At 44.8% G+C, this 20,435-nt stretch overlaps 2 protein-coding genes across 2 annotated transcripts in view; one reads left to right on the top strand and one right to left on the bottom strand.

Annotated features, from left to right (window-relative positions):
* The first annotated feature begins 2,793 nt into the window (after positions 1–2,793).
* LOC142498657 (olfactomedin-4-like) lies at positions 2,794–14,916 on the top strand. Its single transcript, XM_075606907.1, has 5 exons — positions 2,794–3,072; positions 4,999–5,148; positions 7,913–8,125; positions 9,308–9,458; positions 13,767–14,916. Exons 1-5 carry the CDS (start codon positions 3,013–3,015, stop codon positions 14,609–14,611), a joined length of 1,419 nt encoding a protein of 472 aa, XP_075463022.1. The 5' UTR covers positions 2,794–3,012; the 3' UTR covers positions 14,612–14,916.
* A 915-nt stretch (positions 14,917–15,831) lies between these two features.
* The window catches only part of AXL (AXL receptor tyrosine kinase), a 30,017-nt gene continuing 25,413 nt past the window's right edge, over positions 15,832–20,435 (bottom strand). Inside the window, exon 11 of the mRNA XM_075606909.1 lies at positions 15,832–19,797. Coding sequence (XP_075463024.1) covers positions 19,383–19,797 — 415 coding nt within the window. The 3' untranslated portion in view covers positions 15,832–19,382. The remainder of the gene's footprint in view (positions 19,798–20,435) is intronic.

Genomic DNA, 20,435 nt, shown 5'->3' with positions numbered 1-20,435 from the left:
TCTTGCCACACCTCTGTAATGTCACCAAGGACACACAATGCATGACTTGGGGACAAATTCCTTCTACGATTCACAACATGTTCTCAGGCTTAGAGAATTACATAACATCCATTACCAATCCAGGTAATCAGTCACAGCATTAAACTGAGTCACAACAACGTCATTGTACATATCGATAAAGCCCTATGCATGGTACAGCATTTCCCAATCAGTTCTTTCAGATTAAATAAAACTTCCCCAACATTTAGTTAGCACATTAATAAATGTGAGTTTGTTCCACTTATTTTCAGCTTACCAAAGATATAGGGGGGGAAAAACACGTTTCATTGTATTTTCGTTCTCTTTTCATCCTGGCCTCATTCAATAGTTTGTTTCTGACAAATGTGCACGTTTTTTCCCCCTCCGTCGCGTATTAAAGATGTTTGCCATTGTGATTGTACTCAAACAACTTCATAATGCATTGAACAAATCCGACAAAACGTGTTATATTTCTCTGGGGTTCAAAGGCATTGGAAATTCTACATGCCGACAGGAACCTTTAATCCTTTGCTAAACTGTGTTTTTCAGAGACACTGCACAATTTTTAAGGGGACTTTTAATAATCGAGGTAAAGAAAGATGTTTAGTTTGCTTACAAAAATGTAACTATATATATTTTAAAAAGTAGGGTTACTATTCAATAAGCAATGATGTCGATCCCAGTGATAGGAGAAGAGATTAGCTATATTCAATTAGGTGGGAGTAAAAACTTCCCCATCACTGGGACGTAGATTCATAGCTTTTTTTATTAAGGGTCTGAGTTAGAGATCTCAGTGATTTCAGTCCTTCGAGAAAAAATGTGTTGTTTTTTTTTGCAACTGGACATATTTCAATGGATAAAATACTCATTTATCACTGAGACTCCCCTGATGTCCATGGCAGTGACAATGCGGCACTCACCAATAATCATTATATGATGCAGCATGTTCAGTTTCACTAGGGAATGGGTTAACGCTGCATACATTCCCAAGAGAACTATATCATAATGTAAGCAATGTTTCACAGCGCTATGTACTTGGATGTTGCTGTACATATAAAAATATACATACATACTGCAGGAGAAATTTAGACAGGCAAGAAAAATTGGGATGACCCAAAAACACAGTGCATAAAAAGCCTTGTGTGCAATAACCAAGACATATATTCAAGTGTAGTAGAAATAATTGGAGAAAAATGAACTGCGCCAAATAATAGCAATAATGCAAGTAAGATTATTAATAGTTTGGTACAGAGAACAAAGTCCTTGGCGCACTATCAAGTGCATAAACCTGATATATTAGTCCTGGTTCTTTGTCTTGAAGAAACAGTTCAGGGATTTTCACAGTCTGTCCTCTTGTTTTTCTTCCGATATTGGATATCTGTAATCAGAGAGGACAGGAGACCATTGCGCAGTACCCTATGTACATCGGAACCTCATCCACACAGCTGCTAGCTACTTACATCTAAATAGATGAAGACAGGCCTTGAAAGGTATCTTTAAACCGGGGGTTTGTATCTCTCAAAGGGTTAGCTTGGAATCCAAGCTAACCCTGTGAGAGATACAAACCCCCGGTTTAAAGATACCTTCACGTCACGTGGGCTCAAGTCTCGTCTCGTGAGGCTGGGCTAAGGACAGTCAGTAACGATCCGTGTGGAGTGCCAAAGTACTCAGCTTCTCAGCTACCATTCTCCACCAAACTAGTTTCACCTGAGGCCTAGATTCATTTAATATCCCTGATGAAGTATCCGTGGATACGAAACGCGTTGGAATTGAGTGTGTGCTGTATCACTATTTTATTGCTTGTTACAATATTTAGCTCAATATTGCTTTCTTGGCTGTTTTGTTATTTCGCTGCAAGTTGTTCAAGCTATTTAGAAGATGCTGTTGATTCATGTTTAACTACAACAGCTGCAGATGCTGTTGATTCATGTTCAACTACAACAGCTGTGGTGTAGGCCATGTGATCCAGCCCCCTTTCATTTACACCCAGACGATGATGACACGTGGAGTTCAATGGTGAGGACCGGAGCGGGTGCATTCCCTAACCGGAGCTGATCCTCATTCAACGTGTTGTAGGCGTTTGTTTGCCGTGACGATCGGGAGTGCGGGCCATATAACGGTTGGACTTCCCTTTCTCTCCTCTTGGAACGTGATTGTTTGTACTGTATCACCGAGCCGGGAGCGGGTGCCTTCCCTACCAGTGCTACCATCTGTGTACGGACACTCACCACCTCGCTTGCAGTTTGGCGAAATTCTTTTTCCTTGGAAACAAAGATCCTATCGTGATCTGGTATCAATGTATCTCTCATAGCGCAACACTGTTACCCTCTTATGTAGCACTGCTTACAGTATGGGCTGTTTTATATATCCTAAAGATTTATGGGAGTTTTTGCGCTGGTATTTTTCCATCACCATTTCCCTCAAACATTGATGTTTTGAGTCATCAATTTATACTAGCTGCATTTTTTCACATTTAGACCCTACATTGGGCTAATTATTTAAAATCACCACTATACTCTACCTGGAGTTACCACTATTAATTTTGAGCGCACCTTTACCTATTTTTCACAACTCCATTCAGTGCCAAAGGACCTGAGATGTGTTAGGGTCTCCGGCACTGACAGGGTTAACAGAAATCCCAACATTACAGCTCTGCAGGTCCTCTCAGTGTGATGACCCCTTCTCCTTACAGGAAGATGTGCAGGAGACATCTGATCCCCAGCATAGGAAGGGTTAAGGTGGCATGTACCGGTCACGTAAATCTTGCCACATCTTTACATACCAAGCAATAGAAGAACATTACGTAACCAATGTCAATAGAGTTTCTCAAGAGGTCAGGAACAATTTGGGGTCGGAGGGGGGAGAGATGTGGGGTAAGAGGCAAAATTCCAGCAGGATGCTCCTCCCTTACCCTAAATCCAGGAGGGTTGCTGCCTTTATAACAGGGAATTGCAGGTGTCACAGAGCTGAAAGGAAACAGTCACACAAGACAAGATGCTGGGGCTGCTTTTGCTCATCACGTTGGGAGTCTACCAGAGTAATGCTGTCTCCCTGGTGAGTATTATTGCACATTATCACTGCTTTCCTTTTTAGAACCCCACAGTACCACTGCTCTTCATATACAGAAACCACAGTACAGCTCATCTTTATGTACAGTACATAACCCCAATACCACCACTTTTGCATTTTCAAATCAGGGGAGTACCAATACCTTTTTATTTACGGAATCTCCTGTTTGAAAATTCTTATTTACACACACAAAGTACCAACACTTTCTAATTTACATCCACAAAGTACCCGTTTTCTTATTTACACACACAAAGTACTAATACTTTTGTATTTACACACACAAAGTACGCATATTTTCTTATTTACAAATACAGTGTACAAACACTTTCTCATTTAGAAACATAGTTCCAGTACTTTTTTTAATTAACAAACCAGGAAGATCACTATTTTATATTTACAAAGCAAAAGTTACACACCAGCTATAATTTTCTCCTGAATCCTATCAGTACCAGAGTAACCTGCAGCACTTTCAGTGAGTTATAGAGAGCAGGTATATGGAGCAGTGAGAGAAACGCGAATATCTCACATATTTCTTCTTCTGCATTTCAGAAAAGATCAGAAGTAATTTATCTCTCTTCTAAGCCGAAGGACTGAGTCTGTGATTAATGGCACTGGTTCTAATCCTGGTGCCAGCTCATTGTAACCTTGGGCAAGTCACATAACCTCCTTGTCCTTGGCACTAAACATAGATTTGAAATTCATCAGGGCAGGGAATGTCCCATGTAAAATTCCATTTACAGTGCTGCGTTGTAAAGCGCTTTGGGTCCCATTGAGAGCGAGGCACTATATAAAATAATGTTATTAATATCGTTATTTTTAAGAAGCTACTGCATGCAGATGTTCCTGCGGCTCCAAACTAATTGCACTCTGCACCCCTCCATGTATCTGGCATACATGAATTCCAAGTCAGGAGTATTTTGAGTTTATTCATATGTAATCCCTTCAGTAAAATAATGAATATTACAGGACACCAAGTAGGGGCTTTTGTAAAAATGTCTGACACTTTAATCATTAATGACTAATGATTATTGACTGTAAGTAATAGAAAGCATAGTTCTGGGGATGTATCAGGCCTTTTATGATCTTTACGCTTATTCTGAATCTTAACTAGTTTATGCTTTTTACAAACCTGTACAAATTGGTACTTTTGTAACTTAAAGGTCTAATCACTGATAGCCGGTCAAAATAAATCTTATTAGCATGCTAATAGCAAATATTTGTCGGCTTTCAGTTTCTTGAAATAGACCAGTTGAATTTAGTAGAGGTCTCTTAATGAGGAAATGTTCAGCAATCAAGTATGCTCGTTATCCTTAAGTAATCCTGTCCTTTTTAGAGTGTAAATAAAGATAAGGGGAGGAGATGGAACATGTTGTCCCATGCACACTCTTGTTACACACTGCTATATCAGACAAAAAGGACCAGCCACGGTAAATCAACTCCTCCCCCCTCCCCCCACCCCAAGTCTCAGCTCTACATACTTGCAAGAAACTTTAACAAAGGGTTTAGAAACACTTATACGTGCCAGATTTTGGTTTAAAAAAAAAAAAAGATATAAATCACCCTGATAGGACCTCTTAAGCATCCCACTACTATTAGTACACTTTGGTCCTAGGAGGGACTAACCCCTTAAACATTTCTCTGTCATTTGTACACTTTCATCCCTGGACTGACCCTTTGACTGAATGACATTATCATCAACATCTCATAGGTTGGGGTCTTTGGAGTTTGACATCTGTTGACTTAATCTTCAATGTTTATTATACTTCCTTCCAAATATATGAGGGAGAGAGAATTAATATTTGGGGCAGATGGTCAGTATGCCAGACTCTGTGCTGACATGGACATTGGCTTACAGGGGTACATTTCAGTATGTTTTGCTTACCTTCAACCAATGTATCTCTCCTTGTACAGGTGCAGAACTCTACAGGGTCGCTTAATGAGGAGGGGGTCTGTCAGTGCTCCGTGATCCTTCCAGATTCAGCCTTCCCTGTGCATCGCATGGAGTACCTGGAAATAGCAAATTATAACCTGAGCAAAAGTGTCCAGCAGGAGATCAGCAAGGTACAGTAAAGAGAGGAGACACCGGGGGAACACTCCATCATGCCATGCTCATGTGTAAATACAGCCAAGATTATCCTCTAGTACACAGGACATCGCTCTGAGAGGAGGTCAGGGCAATAGTTTCAACTGATACTTAGGGGTAGAAATACTTGGGGGAATGTAAAACCTGGGGGTAGGACTAGTAAGAGACTTTTTAAACTACACTGGCACAGAGAGAGATGTTCTTAATCTGCGTCTCGTAGCGAAAATGTATTGAGGTGCTGTGGTCTTATTTTGTCCTATCTGTGATATGAGGAGTGTGAATAGGGAGAGTTACAGTATGTGGAATGCTTATGTAACAGTGTTTCCCCTACCCAAATCTCATATTGCCCTAACCTGTGGAAACTGACCAATGTTACATGTGGTGTAGTGTGGTGCACCTGCAGGCTTACAGGACTCCTGAGTCTCTCGCGATGTTATGGGGGAAATCATCAGGACTGGCTCTCCAGGTATAGCTGAGTCATATTCACTCTTGGTACAGAGCCTCCATCTCTTCCAGACCCCCAGTGTTGTAGGGAGGAGACTCTGAAACAGAACCTCTACGTGCATTGTAAGAGACGTGTTCAGAGGTATGCAATGGAGACTGTTTTAAGGTGAAATTAAAATAAGGCTTTATTGCGCCTGTTGCTTTAAACACAGCAAACATGTAAATCAGCAAACAAAATCCGCTCCACTCTGGAGTATATATACACTTGTGATCCAGTTCTCTTTAACTGCGTGGTTAGCCCAGAGATTCACCAGCCCAAATCATAGAGACATTTATCAATATACATAGACAGAGATAATAGTCTTATACGAAAAGTCTTAACTGTTAGCTGGGCTGCTGTAGGGGAAACTTCTCTGCTCTCTTGGATCCGCACCCTTGTGTGCTAAAGCAATTTCAGGCTCCAGGTTTAGAATCTTGTCCCCCTTTGTCTTGTTGTTAGCTTGCCGCTCACAACATCTGTCCTTCCTTGGTTCAGCCAGTTGTGGACTAAGTAATCTCCCTTCCTGTCTCAGAGGCAGGCTTTTTCTAACACCTGTAATCAGCCAGGTGATGTTAGTTAATTGCCTACCAGCAGTTAACCACCACACTGCTGGATTAGAGGCACATTTGTGAACAGGGATAAATCCCCTGTTACATGCATCTTCTCCCTGAATTAATCCAAGCTCAGGCAAGAAGAGTTATTTGGCAACAGCATACTTTATTGCATCAAACAGTAGCAGACTGCCCATCATTGCAGCCGGTCTTCAGCCGCTCATTATAGGTTGCCAACCCAAAGGAAGTCCCTGACCTTACACTCCTAGGCAAGGGCACTAAAAGCAGGTCTAGCTCTTCCCTTACTCCCTGATGGAGTAAGGGGAATAGTCTCCCACACCGCTCCCCTGAGGGAGGGCCACAAAACTTGCCAGAGCCCTGGCAGTTTGCTGGGTCAGACTAGCCTCACTCATAGGTGGTGCAGCACCGCCTAAATACAGGAAGTTCTGTGAACTAAATAGCTCCAATAGGCACCACTCCTGTGTCACTGTAATTGGACACAGAGCCTGATGGAATTATCTTCACTGAATACTACACAGTACATGTGTGTGGGGGAAAAGCCCCATGATTACTCCTGGCAAACCTGCCCTTACCAGGGATTATTGCACAGGAGGAGAAAGAACTATAACCCCAAAACTACACAGGGTTACACTTATATGGAGTAATAGGAGTTATAGGGAGCAGATATATACAGAGCAATAGGAGGAGTTATAGGTATCGGTTATATGAAGTAATAGGAGGAGTTATTGGTAGCTGTTATATAGAGCAATACAAAGGGCTTTAGGGAGTGATTATATGGAGCAATAGGAGGAGATTCAGAGAAGTTATAGGGAGCGTTTATATGAAGTAATAGGAGGAGTTATAGGTATCGGTTATATGAGGTAATAGGAAGAGTTATAGAAGGCACTTAGAGCAATGGTAGATGTTATAAGGAGTGTTTTCTGGAGTAAATATGCAGTGTTAATATGGAGCAATTGGTGGAGTTATAGGGAGGGATTAGACATGATGCAAATATTATAATGGGATGTATCAAACTTTTTGTTTCTCTGTGTCACCACCATTTTCTTACATTCTAAGCACTTTGCCTAGTCTTAGAAGAGTTTTGTCTTCCTGCATGACCTGTAATAAACTTCCATTAATTCACAGATTTATTACATCTGACGCAAGCAGAATATGGCCTTGCATCTGGGGGGGTAGAACCATAACACAACTTCTGTTTAATGCCAGAGCACTGGCCGTTAATTGACACAAAAAAATATATCTATAAAGTCATTAAGTCCCTTATATCTACTGGACTTGTAAAGTAGCAATCCATGCTGCTTCTATATGTATTTTTTAATTTTATTATATTTTATTTTAACCTTGGTACTCCCAAGATACAGGAACATATGGTTTGAGATATTACATTTTGAAGCTCACTTACAATATTTTCTGCCCTTGAGAAAATAATATGGTCATTAGAGTCGGTGTGACTGGATGACTATCAGACATCTTTGTTTGTCCTTGCAAGTACTGTGGAATATCTAGGCAATCATTGGGTCCCCAAGGTTTAGAGTGCCAAAGTTTCGCTCTGGGGGCCCCTGTGGTTCATACAAGGTAAAAAAAAACAAAAAAAAACTTGATCGCTGCTTTAATTTACTTTCCTCCAATTGGTTGCCATACGACTTTAACCAAAGCCCTGCAATGACTCTCTTATACTTTCTGCAGATACATAGCTACCAGGTGTCACTGACTGGTCACCTGGAGAAGCTGAGGAACTTGACCAGGAGGGTGGAGCTTATAGAGATGGGAGGAGTCTCTTACACTCAGCTGGACTTTGAGCTTCTGAAGCTGGAAATCAGAGAGATGGAGTCTCTGGTGGTGCAGCTCAGATCTTCCATGGAGGGTTCTAATGCTCTCGTTGAGACTCTTTTTGTGGAGGTAACTGGACCATTCTTGGAAATCAGTAGAACTATGACAGCAACATGGAGTTTGGGGACTACAGAAATATGGACCATGTGGTCAACATCCTCCTCTTATTTCCCTACATACTGTACTTAGATCCTAATTCATCTGTATTCTTTATTCCTGTACCGTCCAGTACTACCTTGGGTCTGTCCTAATTAATTAAAGAGGCAGATCAACGTAGAGGGACAAACTAAAATAATGTTATCTTTGTCATCAGCTTCCTTAGAAAAGCCAATGGCCATTGAAGTAATGGTCTTACTTATTTGTATCTTGTGAAATATTAATAAGTTTAGCTGTTGCTTGTCTCCAGGAACACTGAATACAGCTACGTATACCTGATTAACTATAGAAACATATAGGCGTTTTCATAGGACTTGTCACATGCTAGTGCCAAATCAGCACCATTGGTGGCAAATAAGAACCACTTGGCCCACCTAGTTTTCCGATCTGTTACTTAACCTCAGAACCTATTTGAGCTATACGTCTATGCCAAGCATTTCTTTATTTCCTTTCTGTGTAAGACTTGGCCTCCACTGTTGGGAGGCTGCTACGACAATCCACCACTCTTCCAGTGAAGACGTATTTACTCACAGTTCCCCTGAGACTACCACTCCAGAATAACAGCCTGACCGCTTGTTCTACACTAGCACTTCCCTTTCTCTGAAATACGTTTCCCTCCTGCATCTTCTTGAAACCCATAATGTATATGAAAGTTTCTTTCATATCCTGTCTCCTGCATACTATACTCAACATGTAAAAATCCTTTAGTATTTTCTAATGTTTTCTGCTGTACTGTGCACCATTTATGTAGCCCCATTGGCATTACAATTGCAAAAAGCAGAAGTTTCCTATTCTACTGCCCATGCTATGTTCTTATAAATGATGGTATTTGGTGCCCTTTTTTCCATATGATATTCCGAGTTTGCATCAGCAGTTTATTCCTTACCCTTGTGTAGTGAATTGTTTAGGGTATTTGAAACATAAGTTTGTGGGTTCAATTCCAGTCTGTGACACTTAGCTGCCATATACTGTAACCTCGGACGTACTTGACTTAAGATGTTTTATATATCTTTATATCTTTCTTGAGCTATATAAATTTAAGATAAAAACCTGGGTCACCGACCTAATTGACTGTCTCTCTTTAATATCCTACAGATTCATAACATTTCCATCATGGTGAACCAGCTGGAATCATTTGATAAGAACAATGTCCTGGCAGTGCGACGGGAAATAGTTTCCATAAGGAAACGGCTGGAGGAGTGCGAGAAGAACCAAGTTAATCCTGTGCCGCCTCCAGTCAACTATGGTGAGTCAGAGGGCATGTATTCCATCAGCGGTCATACTGACCAGAACTACAAGGGATCACGTCCCGATTCAATGGGATGGAGGGATTGACATTTTCAGAAGTAAAGAGATGATGCATTTTTTTCAATTTATTATGAGGATTTATTTTTAGTATATTAAAAAAAATGCAGTTCACGATAACTTAAAAAATATCCACACTGTACAGTATAGTATCTGTTTTCACCTTGGGTTTAATTCCTAAAAAAAGAGCCCGAAACACGACATTTAAATCCACTAATCCCTTTCCACTCTGTGTCATTACTTGACTACAAAAAGCCTTATCAGAGAAGATCAGGATAACAGGTAGCTTTGTGTATCCTGGAGCAAGTAAGAATAAGCAGCAGTAGTTACCATGTAAACCAGGCCTGCACAACTTGTAAAGTGAGAAGAGCCGAACTGCTCCAAAGAAAACTAATTTGGGCCGCACGGGTAAAATAATAATCATCATCATCATATTTCCCCCAGCACCCCTTATCATCATCCTCATCATATCTTCTCTCCTCCCCCCCCCCCACAGATCATCATCATATCACCCCCCCACAACTCAGATATGAGGTTGATGATGAGGGGTGCTGGGGGAAATATGAGGATGGTCATACCAGATATGAGTGCTTTCCTGGGGCTCAAGACAAGTGTTCCATTGCCCCCAGTGTCGGCAGCCTTTGCGAGACTCCCCCTCTCTCTCACATCCCCATCTCTCCCCCTCACATATAATACTCCACATCACAGACACAGACCCTGACCCGCACAGCCACTCTGACACTGACCCTGACCTGCACAGCCACTCTGACACTGACCCTGACCCGCACAGCTACTCTGACCGACACACACTCTGACCCGCACAGCCACTCTGACCCTGACACACACTGACACTGACCCTGACCCGCACAGCCACTCTGACCCTGACACACACTCTGACACTGACCCTGACACACACTCTGACACTGACCCTGACCCGCACAGCCACTCTGACCCTGACACACACTCTGACCTGCACAGCCACTCTGACCCTGACCCGAACACCCACTCTGACCCTGACCCGCACAGCCACTCTGACCCTGACACACACTCTGACACTGACCCTGACCCGCACAGCCACTCTGACCCCGACACACACTCTGACACTGACCCGCACAGCCACTCTGACCCTGACACACACTCTGACCCGCACAGCCACTCTGACCCTGACCCGCACAGCCACTCTGACCCTGACACACACTCTGACACTGACCCGCACAGCCACTCTGACCCGCACAGCCACTCTGACCCTGACACACACTCTGACACTGACCCTGACCCGCACAGCCACTCTGACCCTGACACACACTATGACACTGACCCTGACCCGCACAGCCACTCTGACCCTGACACACACTCTGACACTGACCCGCACAGCCACTCTGACCCTGACACACACTCTGACACTGACCCTGACACACACCCTGACTGCCACTCTGCCACACATTGACACACATTGACACTGCCACTGCGACAGCCACACTGACACAGCCACACTGCCACTCTGCCACTGACTCTGACACACTGACACTGCCACTAGCTCTGAGGTGCAGCTGCATGGGGGGGAGGGGGGTGTCCTACCTTTCACTGTGGAGCATGGGTGGGGGCGGAGGGGTGAAGCCATCTTGGGCCCTGGCAGCAGGCACCTCACTTCCTGCTCTCACTAACAGGCTCTGCTATCACTAACCCCGCCCCCACCCTCTGCAGTGTCAGACCCCGCCCCCACCCTCTGCAGTCAGACCCCGCCCCCACCCTCTGCAGTCAGACCCCGCCCCCACCCTCTGCAGTCAGACCCCGCCCCCACCCTCTGCAGTCAGACCCCGCCCCCACCCTCTGCAGTCAGACCCCGCCCCCACCCTCTGCAGTCAGACCGGCCTCAGCTCTGTCCCTTCTCTCCTCTCTGCCTGCAGGGGATCGCATCAAACTGCTGGCTCCTTCCCTAATAGGCAGACAGGGCTCAGGGGGGTGGGGGGAAGGAGGGAGGGCATCACGATGCTAGCGCTCCTTCAATGTGTCGGCAGAGCGGGCTCAGGAGGGGGTGGGGAGCGTGTCAAAATGCTGGCGCTACTTCCCTCCTGTGTCCGCAGTGCGGGCAGGGGGTGGGGTGCATCGCGTGCCGCACAGGGAGTTCAGACGGGCCGCATGCGGCTTGCAGGCCGTGTGTTGTGCAGGCCTGATGCAGACACTCTACTGCAGGTGTTAGGCCTGTTTAACGAAAAATGTAAATACAATGAAAAGTAGGTTGGCAATCTGCTTTAAAGAACTTCACAGAGCGCACTGCACTTTGATCTCTTTTGGTACCAGAGGGGCCTGTAACACATTTTTCTGTGAGCAAAGGGGATAAGAAATTGAAGACCTCTCCAATAGGAAATTGTTTTTTTTAAGGGGAGGAATTAAAACTATTAGATGCATTTAGTATGTCTCAGATGGGTAAGAAAAAAGGCAATACAACTAATTCCATTTACAGGGGCATGGTCTAGTGCAGAGGTCGGCAACCTGCGGCTCCCGAGCTACATGCGCCTCTTTCGCTCCTACTTGCGGCTCTCTGTAGGTTGCCGATCCCCAGCTGCTGCCTGGGATGAGATCAGAGGAGTGGCCTGGCAGCAGCAACAGCAACAGAGAGGACGGGGGGTCAGCAGCAGAGGAGATGAAGGCCTGGCAGAGAAGGGTGGGGGCGGGGTTAGCAGCAGAGGAGATGATTGGCCTGGCAGAGAAGGGTGGGGGCGGGGTTAGCAGCAGAGGAGCCTTTTGGTAAGACCCGGAAGCAGTTAGTACGTCTGGTGTCTGCTACCAGTGCCAAAGATGGACTCCCCCCTGCTCCACTGACAGGCAGGGTCTGGAGAGACACAGTGCTGGGAGAGAGGGACACAGTGCTGGAAGAGAGGGACACAGTGCTGGGATAGAGGGACACAGTGCTGGGAGAGAGGGACACAGTGCTGGGAGAGAGGGACACAGTGCTGGGAGAGAGGGACACAGTGCTGGGAGAGGGACACAGTGCTGGGAGAGAGGGACACAGTGCTGGGAGAGAGGGACACCGTGCTGGGAGAGAGGGACACAGTGCTGGGAGAGAGGGACACAGTGCTGGGAGAGAGGGACACTGTGCTGGGAGAGAGGGACACTGTGCTGGGAGAGAGGGACACTGTGCTGGGAGAGAGGGACACTGTGCTGGGAGAGAGGGACACTGTGCTGGGAGAGAGGGACACTGTGCTGGGAGAGAGGGACACTGTGCTGGGAGAGAGGGACACTGTGCTGGGAGAGAGGGACACAGTGCTGGGAGAGAGGGACACAGTGCTGGGAGAGAGGGACACAGTGCTGGGAGAGAGGGACACAGTGCTGGGAGAGAGGGACACAGTGCTGGGAGAGAGGGACACTGTGCTGGGAGAGAGGGACACTGTGCTGGGAGAGAGGGACACTGTGCTGGGAGAGAGGGACACTGTGCTGGGAGAGAGGGACACGGTGCTGGGAGAGAGGGACACGGTGCTGGGAGAGAGGGACACGGTGCTGGGAGAGAGGGACACGGTGCTGGGAGAGAGGGACACGGTGCTGGGAGAGAGGGACACGGTGCTGGGAGAGAGGGACACGGTGCTGGGAGAGAGGGACACGGTGCTGGGAGAGAGGGACACGGTGCTGGGAGAGAGAGAGGGACACTGCTAGGAGAAGGACACGGTGCTGGGAGAGAGGGACACGGTGCTGGGAGAGAGGGACACTGTGCTGGGAGAGGGTCACGGTGCTGGGAGAGGGTCACGGTGCTGGGAGAGCGACACAGACAAACAGACACACTGACTGCCCCCCTTTCCCCCCGCTAGGGAGAGAGGCTCAATGTAAGTGTATATATGTGTGTGTGTATTTGGGGGGTAGAGTGTATGTATTTGGTGGGGGCCGTGTAGGTGTTTTTTGGGGGGATCGTGCATGTGTATGGGGGGTCTTGTGTATGTATGTATGTGTGTATTGTTTATTTGTAAATTACAGTTTTGCACAGAAAAACAATGAAAAAAACTAAATGTAGGGACTTATTGTGACATGCATTTTATTCCCCCCACATACTTTGTCGTGTGTTAATGCTTATACAATATATACCTATTAGTGTGTGTACAGTATATGTATGTGTTTGAGGGGGTGTAATATTCATGCTTGTGTTGCGGCTCTCTTCCTTGAGAGGTTGCAGACCCCAGGTCTAGTCGTTAGGAGCTTTTAGATTCTTATACTCATTCTGAATTTAACTTTCCTGTTATGATAACCTTGTTTTCTGCAGGTACTTGTACACATGGAGGAATTGTGAACATCAGCAAACCCTTTGTGGTACAGCTGAACTATTTGGGCTTCACCTACAAATTTGGTGGATGGGGAAAGGACTCATTTTTGGGCGCCAATCAGAATGTGCATTGGGTAGCCCCTCTTAGCACAGACGGACGGATGATGAACGTCCTGCGCTTAAACCCCACATACGATGACCTTTTGTTGTACAAGAGACCCACAGACAAATCCCTTCCCAAACTCCTCTACGGAAGCACCTATGATTATTCCAGCTGTGGGCAAGGTGGTGGTATAATTATGTTCAATAACTCCATGTACTACAATTGCTACAACTCCAGGGACTTATGCAAATTCAACGTGGACACCAATGTGGTGGAACGCAAGACGCTAACAAATGCCGCATACAACAACCGATTCTCCTATGCATCCTCAGTCTGGCAGGACATTGACCTGGCCAGTGATGAATATGGTCTTTGGGTCATTTACTCCACAGAGGAGAACGCTGGGAACATCATCATCAGCAGACTCAACTCCACCTCCATGACAGTGGAGAAGACCTGGTCCACCTCCCAGTACAAGCTTGGGGTGACCAATGCCTTCATGGTATGTGGAGTCATGTATGCCACTAGGGCTCTCAATACACGGAGCGAGGAAATCTTCTACATGTATGACACAAAGACAAGCAAGGAAGGACGGCTAAACATCCCTCTGGACAAGATGATGGAAAATGTGCAAAGTATGTCCTACAACCCTAACGATCACAAACTTTACATGTACAACGATGGCTACCTGGTCAATTATGACCTCTCATTCAAACCAGTGCCTGACCTCGCCTTATCGTAAATGGGCATCCCTCTTCAAATTTCTCACTTTTAAAGAGAATTGATGAGTGATTGCAGGGTAACCATGGTCTTTGCTGTATTTTCCTTTTGCACCCAATTATTGCGTTCAGTTTCTGCTTCGGGGCAGGCTCAGGACAGGGGTCTCAATAGCTCATAATATGTCTCTAATCAATGCAAATGATATCATTTTGCACAAAGATATGATTCAAATTTCATGACAATGTCATTTTTGTAAATGCAATATACACCATGCAAATAAAATATTGATGGTAATAAAACCAATTTCTCAATTGGTTTGTTAATCAACTACATGTAAGCAGTCCATATTTTTACCCTCGACTCTTTTCTAATTATTGCTTTATATAACCGCTGCTTATAACTCTTCTCTAACTCTGCTTATTACTGTATATAACTGCTCCCTATAAACCCATATAACCACTTCCTACAACTCCTCCTATTGCTACAAATGTGTTTCCTATAACGCCTTATATTGCTTCGTATAACCGCTTCCTATAACTTATCCTATGCTACATAGAACAGCTCCATAATAACAGTTACATATATTGATGCAAAGTACTTGGCTAAATTCAGTTTCTTTAAAAAGGCAAGTTCAAATGACCCATCATATCACCGCAATAGAGACAAAATATTTTAAAGAGCACTCCATGCTAGATCATATTATCTAGTGGCACTGGGGCCGCACATCCTATGGCCAGTATTGGGATGTGCGGGTCCCAAGGCGGCACGTTGACGTCCGGTGAAAGTGGTGTAGGTACTTACCTTGAAGAGTGGCCCTCCTTCTGCAGTGTCACAGCGACATGTGACATTGCGTTGTCATGGCAACATGACGCTGCAGGAGGAGGGCCACTCTGGAGAAGGTACGGCCCCTTTCCAAAAAAAAAAACCCCAAACATATACACACTTTTGGGTGAGGAGTACACACTTACCTTGGGGTGAGAGGCGTCCTGCTGGTCCGGGGGCCACATGCTCCTCCAGTTGGGCAGAAGTTGGATCCCAGTCCCAAGAGGAAGGAGCGTGGGGCCCCTCCTGAAGGCCTTGCTCCTCTTGCCCTAATGCTGGCCCATCTCACAGTCCTCCAGCATAAATTGTGATACGCAAGATACACTCAGAAATGTGTTACTAGTCTGTCTAGCAGTGGAACTGTTAAGAACAGCTGATTAAAGTAGACAGTGTTAGAACGGACAGATGAAGAGATTAATATTTCTCGATTAAAAAATAAGCATTTATTTGAACGTTTAGGCATTTCTATCCACAAAGTGTAAAGAAAAATATCAAGAAATATATATTGCATTTCATATACAAAAAACATGTATATACATTCATAAAAATGATTGTACACGTTTCTAAAATATTGACAATCCTAGAGTTAATGCAAATGTCATTTTGTCCCAAAATGTCCCTTAAGTCCTATAAAATGAATTAAAACTATTTTCACGATTAATAACTATGAACAGAGATAGTGTATGTCCATTTTGTTGCTGTAAAGGTGTATAGAGATACCCATCGGCATTATACAGCACATCATGTTCAATATCGGGGCTTTAAGTGCATAAGTGTAAGAGATACTCAGCATCATTTTACAGTACAGCATGTTCATTATCAGTGTATAGAGATATTCAGCATAATTATACAGCGCTGCACGTTCTTTCTCAGTGTATATAGAGATACTCACCATCTTTAAAACAGTGAAGACTATTTTCACTGTGTTGGGAGATTATGTAGATACTCAGTATCGTTATATAGTGGCATCTGTTCATTTTCAAGAGTGCACAAAGCATTGCAGGCCCACTGGCAGAGAATGGGTTAAACCACTATAACATGATTTTTCAGTATACAATTATGTGATTGCACCATTAACAAATATATGTTACCCCATCGGGTTCGGAATTAGGCACCGGTGCAAGTTTGTTTTTTAAAGCCCCCCCTCTCTCTCTATGGAGGGAGCCCGCCCCGTCAGTGATTGTGGAAGTTGGGCCCGACTTCCGTTGGGGCTTAACTTCTGTGTTAGGACCCCTTGGTTGGGGTCCGTCCGCCACCTGGTAAGGGACCACCGGTAGGACCCAGGTAGGGTGCGTGCAGAGAGGGTGGTCTTTAGAAATGGCGGAACTGTGATCCGTCTACTAAACTAGGTTCCGAAACAGCATTCCAGCGCTTGGAGAATGGGCCCTCAAGGTGGTGGGCCCTAGTGCAGCCAATCAGGCCGCACATATGGTCGTTTCGCCACTGCGCCACACCACTTCTGTGCATCTATACTTAGAAACAGTGGGCTGAAGGGATTACAAAAAAAAGCACTGGTGCTGTGACAGATTGCAAGAAATTGTAAACCCGCTGAACACAGAGGCAATGCTCTTCTGACCTCATTTTTGTTCTTGAGAAAGGCCATCCTGGCATGGGGTTTAAAAAGGAAGCATGTAAATACAAAAAGGTAGTGGTATTCTGGGGCTTTAAATAAAAAAGCAGTGGTACTCTGGGGTTGTATATAAAATAAAGTAGTGGTAATGTGGGGTTGTGAATAAAAAGTAGTGGTACTTTGTACCCTGTAGTACCATCACACTTCGACCACTGCACACCAGCTGTACATAGTGGCGCCCTCTCCTGAGAAAGCAGGCAAATAGCGGGTCACTAGTGCTGTTGGGATTTCACCAGGCCTGTTGTGGTGAGGGAGCAGTGGAGAAGGAGGTGTGTGGGTCGTGGTCATACCTGTGACACGCTCTGTGCATTGGAAGCTCTGTTTTTACAGCGCACTAAGGATCGAAAGTGGCAGATGCATGACAAATCATTTTGCTTTAGAGACACTTTACATGTGCATTGAATGGCATGTCACAATATACAGAACATAAGGATCCTTTTTCTTTATGATGTTACACTCTATTGAACAATGGGACAAAGTGATACAATCTGGCAGTGTGACAGTGACAGTGATTATTGCAGTTGAAAGGGACACACGGGTTTATGGCAGTGTCATGTAACTGGTTTCACAGTGCACAGCTGTTCCCTGTTCGACAGAAGGGACTTCTGATTTACTGTGTCCTTCCCATTGCAAGCCGACACAGTGACAGAGACAAAGGGGGCCTGTGTCCTACAGGGTCTGTCCGTTCCATTGTAGGGTAATAGAAGGTATGGAAAAGACTTATGGCTCACTAAGTCAGATACCCCACAACAAGGTGATAGTGTGACAGAGAGGTTCTGTGGTACACTAAGTGTGTTCCTCCTACTGCACACAATGACAGATGGGATCTGTTTCCCTTTCTCAACAAACAATATCAAAAGTATATATGAAATGTACCTTTTTGCTGGTGCCCTTCATCAGAGAAATGCAAGCGATTATTATTATGGCAAAAAGCAGATACATACATTATAGTGCAAATGTGCGTCTTTTGTAACTTAAAAAAATAATACTGGTCTTTATAGTGGAAGTGAATTCTTCCCTGCTTGAGTTCCCTGTGCACACCTCTCAGCTATTCCTTCACTTGGTCGTGCATGTCCAACAAACTGGTTACGAAGTCTGTGTCCCTTGGATGCAAGGTCAGTTTTACTTAAGGAGTCATCCTGAAAATGACTAAAGCACATTAATGCCAGGGACATGTTTAATGGGTTAAATCTTAGTGATTGATGGATGGTTATTGTGAATCCTTTCCCACCACATCCATGATAATGCAATCAGATTTACGCTCACACCCTCTCTGTCAGAAGACCAGACAGTCTAACCGAAGGATTCCTCACATGCAGTTACAATACACACAAGGCAGGTAGATAAAAGAACTAAAACAAACTCCAAAATCTCAACTTACATACATTTGCCAGAGACCTTTCCGAAATTATTTAAAGGTATCGATTGCTTAACCCACTAATCATACACATTTAACCCATGAGACATGTTACAGTCATTAGGTCACTTGGTCCTAAATGGGACTGACTCTTTATACACATCACTGTTGGGGCACCTCGGTCCTACAGTACCTAGGGCTGACCATTTAACCCATTAAATGCATCATTGTCGTTAGCTCCCTTTGGACCTACATGGGACTGACCCTTTCGTATCACAATCATTAGCTCACTTTGGTCCTACGTTGGTCTAACTTTTAAATTCCCACTGGAATTGAAATTGAAACCATTCAGAGAAAACCGAATTCAAACATCTCCTCTTAATGGGGTTAGAAAGAAAGTGAAGGACTCTGAGACAGTTCCTTTAAGAACCTCCACTCCAGAATTGTCCTGGATTCTTGCAATTCTTTTTATCCGAGTTCATGGAGTGTAAAATAGGAATGTTCTATATTTTTATGCTGCACTCCTGTTCGTCCCATCGTAAGAACAAAGTCATTTAAATAGTCTAATATCCGTACCACAATATACAATGCTCATCACGGCTACATCACTGCAAGAGGAGTTATAGGAAATCAACTGAAGTACTGGTCATGATGTATGGGACGCCCATCTGGTCTTTGGTCACATATCTCTAAGATCACATTCCCAAGGCACTCTGGGATATGTAGTCATCTTTTAACAATGATGGACTACTCAATACAGTGGAAAGGAGAGCCATCAAGATGGAAGACCAATGGAGGATTTTACTGAAGAGTTGGTTTCCCATATGATTAATGCCACGTAGAGGAGCAGGAATGGTTGGAGCATAGATTGAGAAGGTAGTTTTCTAAGGGAAGATTAGAGGCCACGGATAATGTGTTAAGCATGCCATATTGAGATTCACAGCCTCCTCTGAGCAGATTCTTCATGCATTAGTCCATTTATGGTCATTGTCTGGATCCTTCAGAAGTTACCCTTTCCTCCAAAGTCCCCTCTTCTATGGTAGAAATGAAGGGTGGATGTTCCACAGATGCCGCTACCCCCAGGAGCCTGGTAGTCTCGTGGGCTGGGCACATGACATAACGGTTAGAATTCCCTGACTGATGAACTTCTGCAGTGACTGATCCGGCTTTCAAAAAGAGGTCATCAAAATCCTTGGCATCCACACCTCCCACTGCTCCTAGTTCCTCATCATCATCAGAGTAGGGGGAGCAAGTGTCTTCCATGTTGACATAAAGGATCTCTTCGGCGTCCTTGACCGGTGGGAGGTTTTTGAGGATCCTCTCTAGCTCTCCGTGGAGGGTCTCAAAGGACAGGCGCTCCTTGGAATTCAGCAGCCAACAGCTAGACATCAGCTCATACCTGAACAGGGGACAACAGCACAAGTTACAGAAGAACACAAGGAGTACTAGTGTAGGGTCAGACCAGGCCAGTATCCTGCCTGCAACAGCTACAGCACTAGAGGATTCTAAATACACTACAGAGCAGAGAACCTATAGACCATAACTCACCCCATCACCCACTCCCTGCTTCCAGCATGAGGAGGTTACGCATACTAGCTATGACAGGGTGAAGTCAACCCCTATCAGTTATGCCTGGGAAACATATGTCTGAGTGCTTCATCCAGCACTCATAAGGGTTAACTCAGGTGGAAGCTAGCTAATCATGATGTAAGCTGACACCTGAGAGCCAGCAAGGTAGATAAGGATCTTGTTACCAGCAGTAGCTGCCTGTCTCAGAGGAGAGCACATGGATAGATGTGCTGCTAGCCAGAAGGATACAGCACACTACTTACTGCAGCCAAAGTAAGATTTCTTTCATTTGTTTGCATGACTGCTTAAAAAGTCTCTTACAGTTATGGTATGGTTTAGCCAGCCAGCCTGCTAGCTAGGACTGCTGTGTTAGTCAGTTTTCTCCCAACGTGGAGCAGGATTTATTTGCTTAAAGGGACAGTGTACCCGCATGTTATGTTGCTGTGGAGAAATAAAGCCACTGAACGT

Source organism: Ascaphus truei, chromosome 7 (assembly GCF_040206685.1).
Source record: "Ascaphus truei isolate aAscTru1 chromosome 7, aAscTru1.hap1, whole genome shotgun sequence".
NCBI lineage: Eukaryota > Metazoa > Chordata > Amphibia > Anura > Ascaphidae > Ascaphus > Ascaphus truei.
The sequence above is the reverse complement of the archived record's forward strand: the minus strand, read 5'-3'. Positions and strand labels throughout refer to the sequence as shown.

Coding starts and splice junctions, on each gene's coding strand:
- LOC142498657 (XM_075606907.1), top strand. CDS start 3,013: ATGCTGGGGCTGCTTTTGCTCATCACGTTGGGAGTCTACCAGAGTAAT. Junction 3,073..4,998: donor AGAGTAATGCTGTCTCCCTG/GTGAGTATTATT, acceptor CTCCTTGTACAG/GTGCAGAACTCTACAGGGTC. Junction 9,459..13,766: donor GCCGCCTCCAGTCAACTATG/GTGAGTCAGAGG, acceptor TGTTTTCTGCAG/GTACTTGTACACATGGAGGA.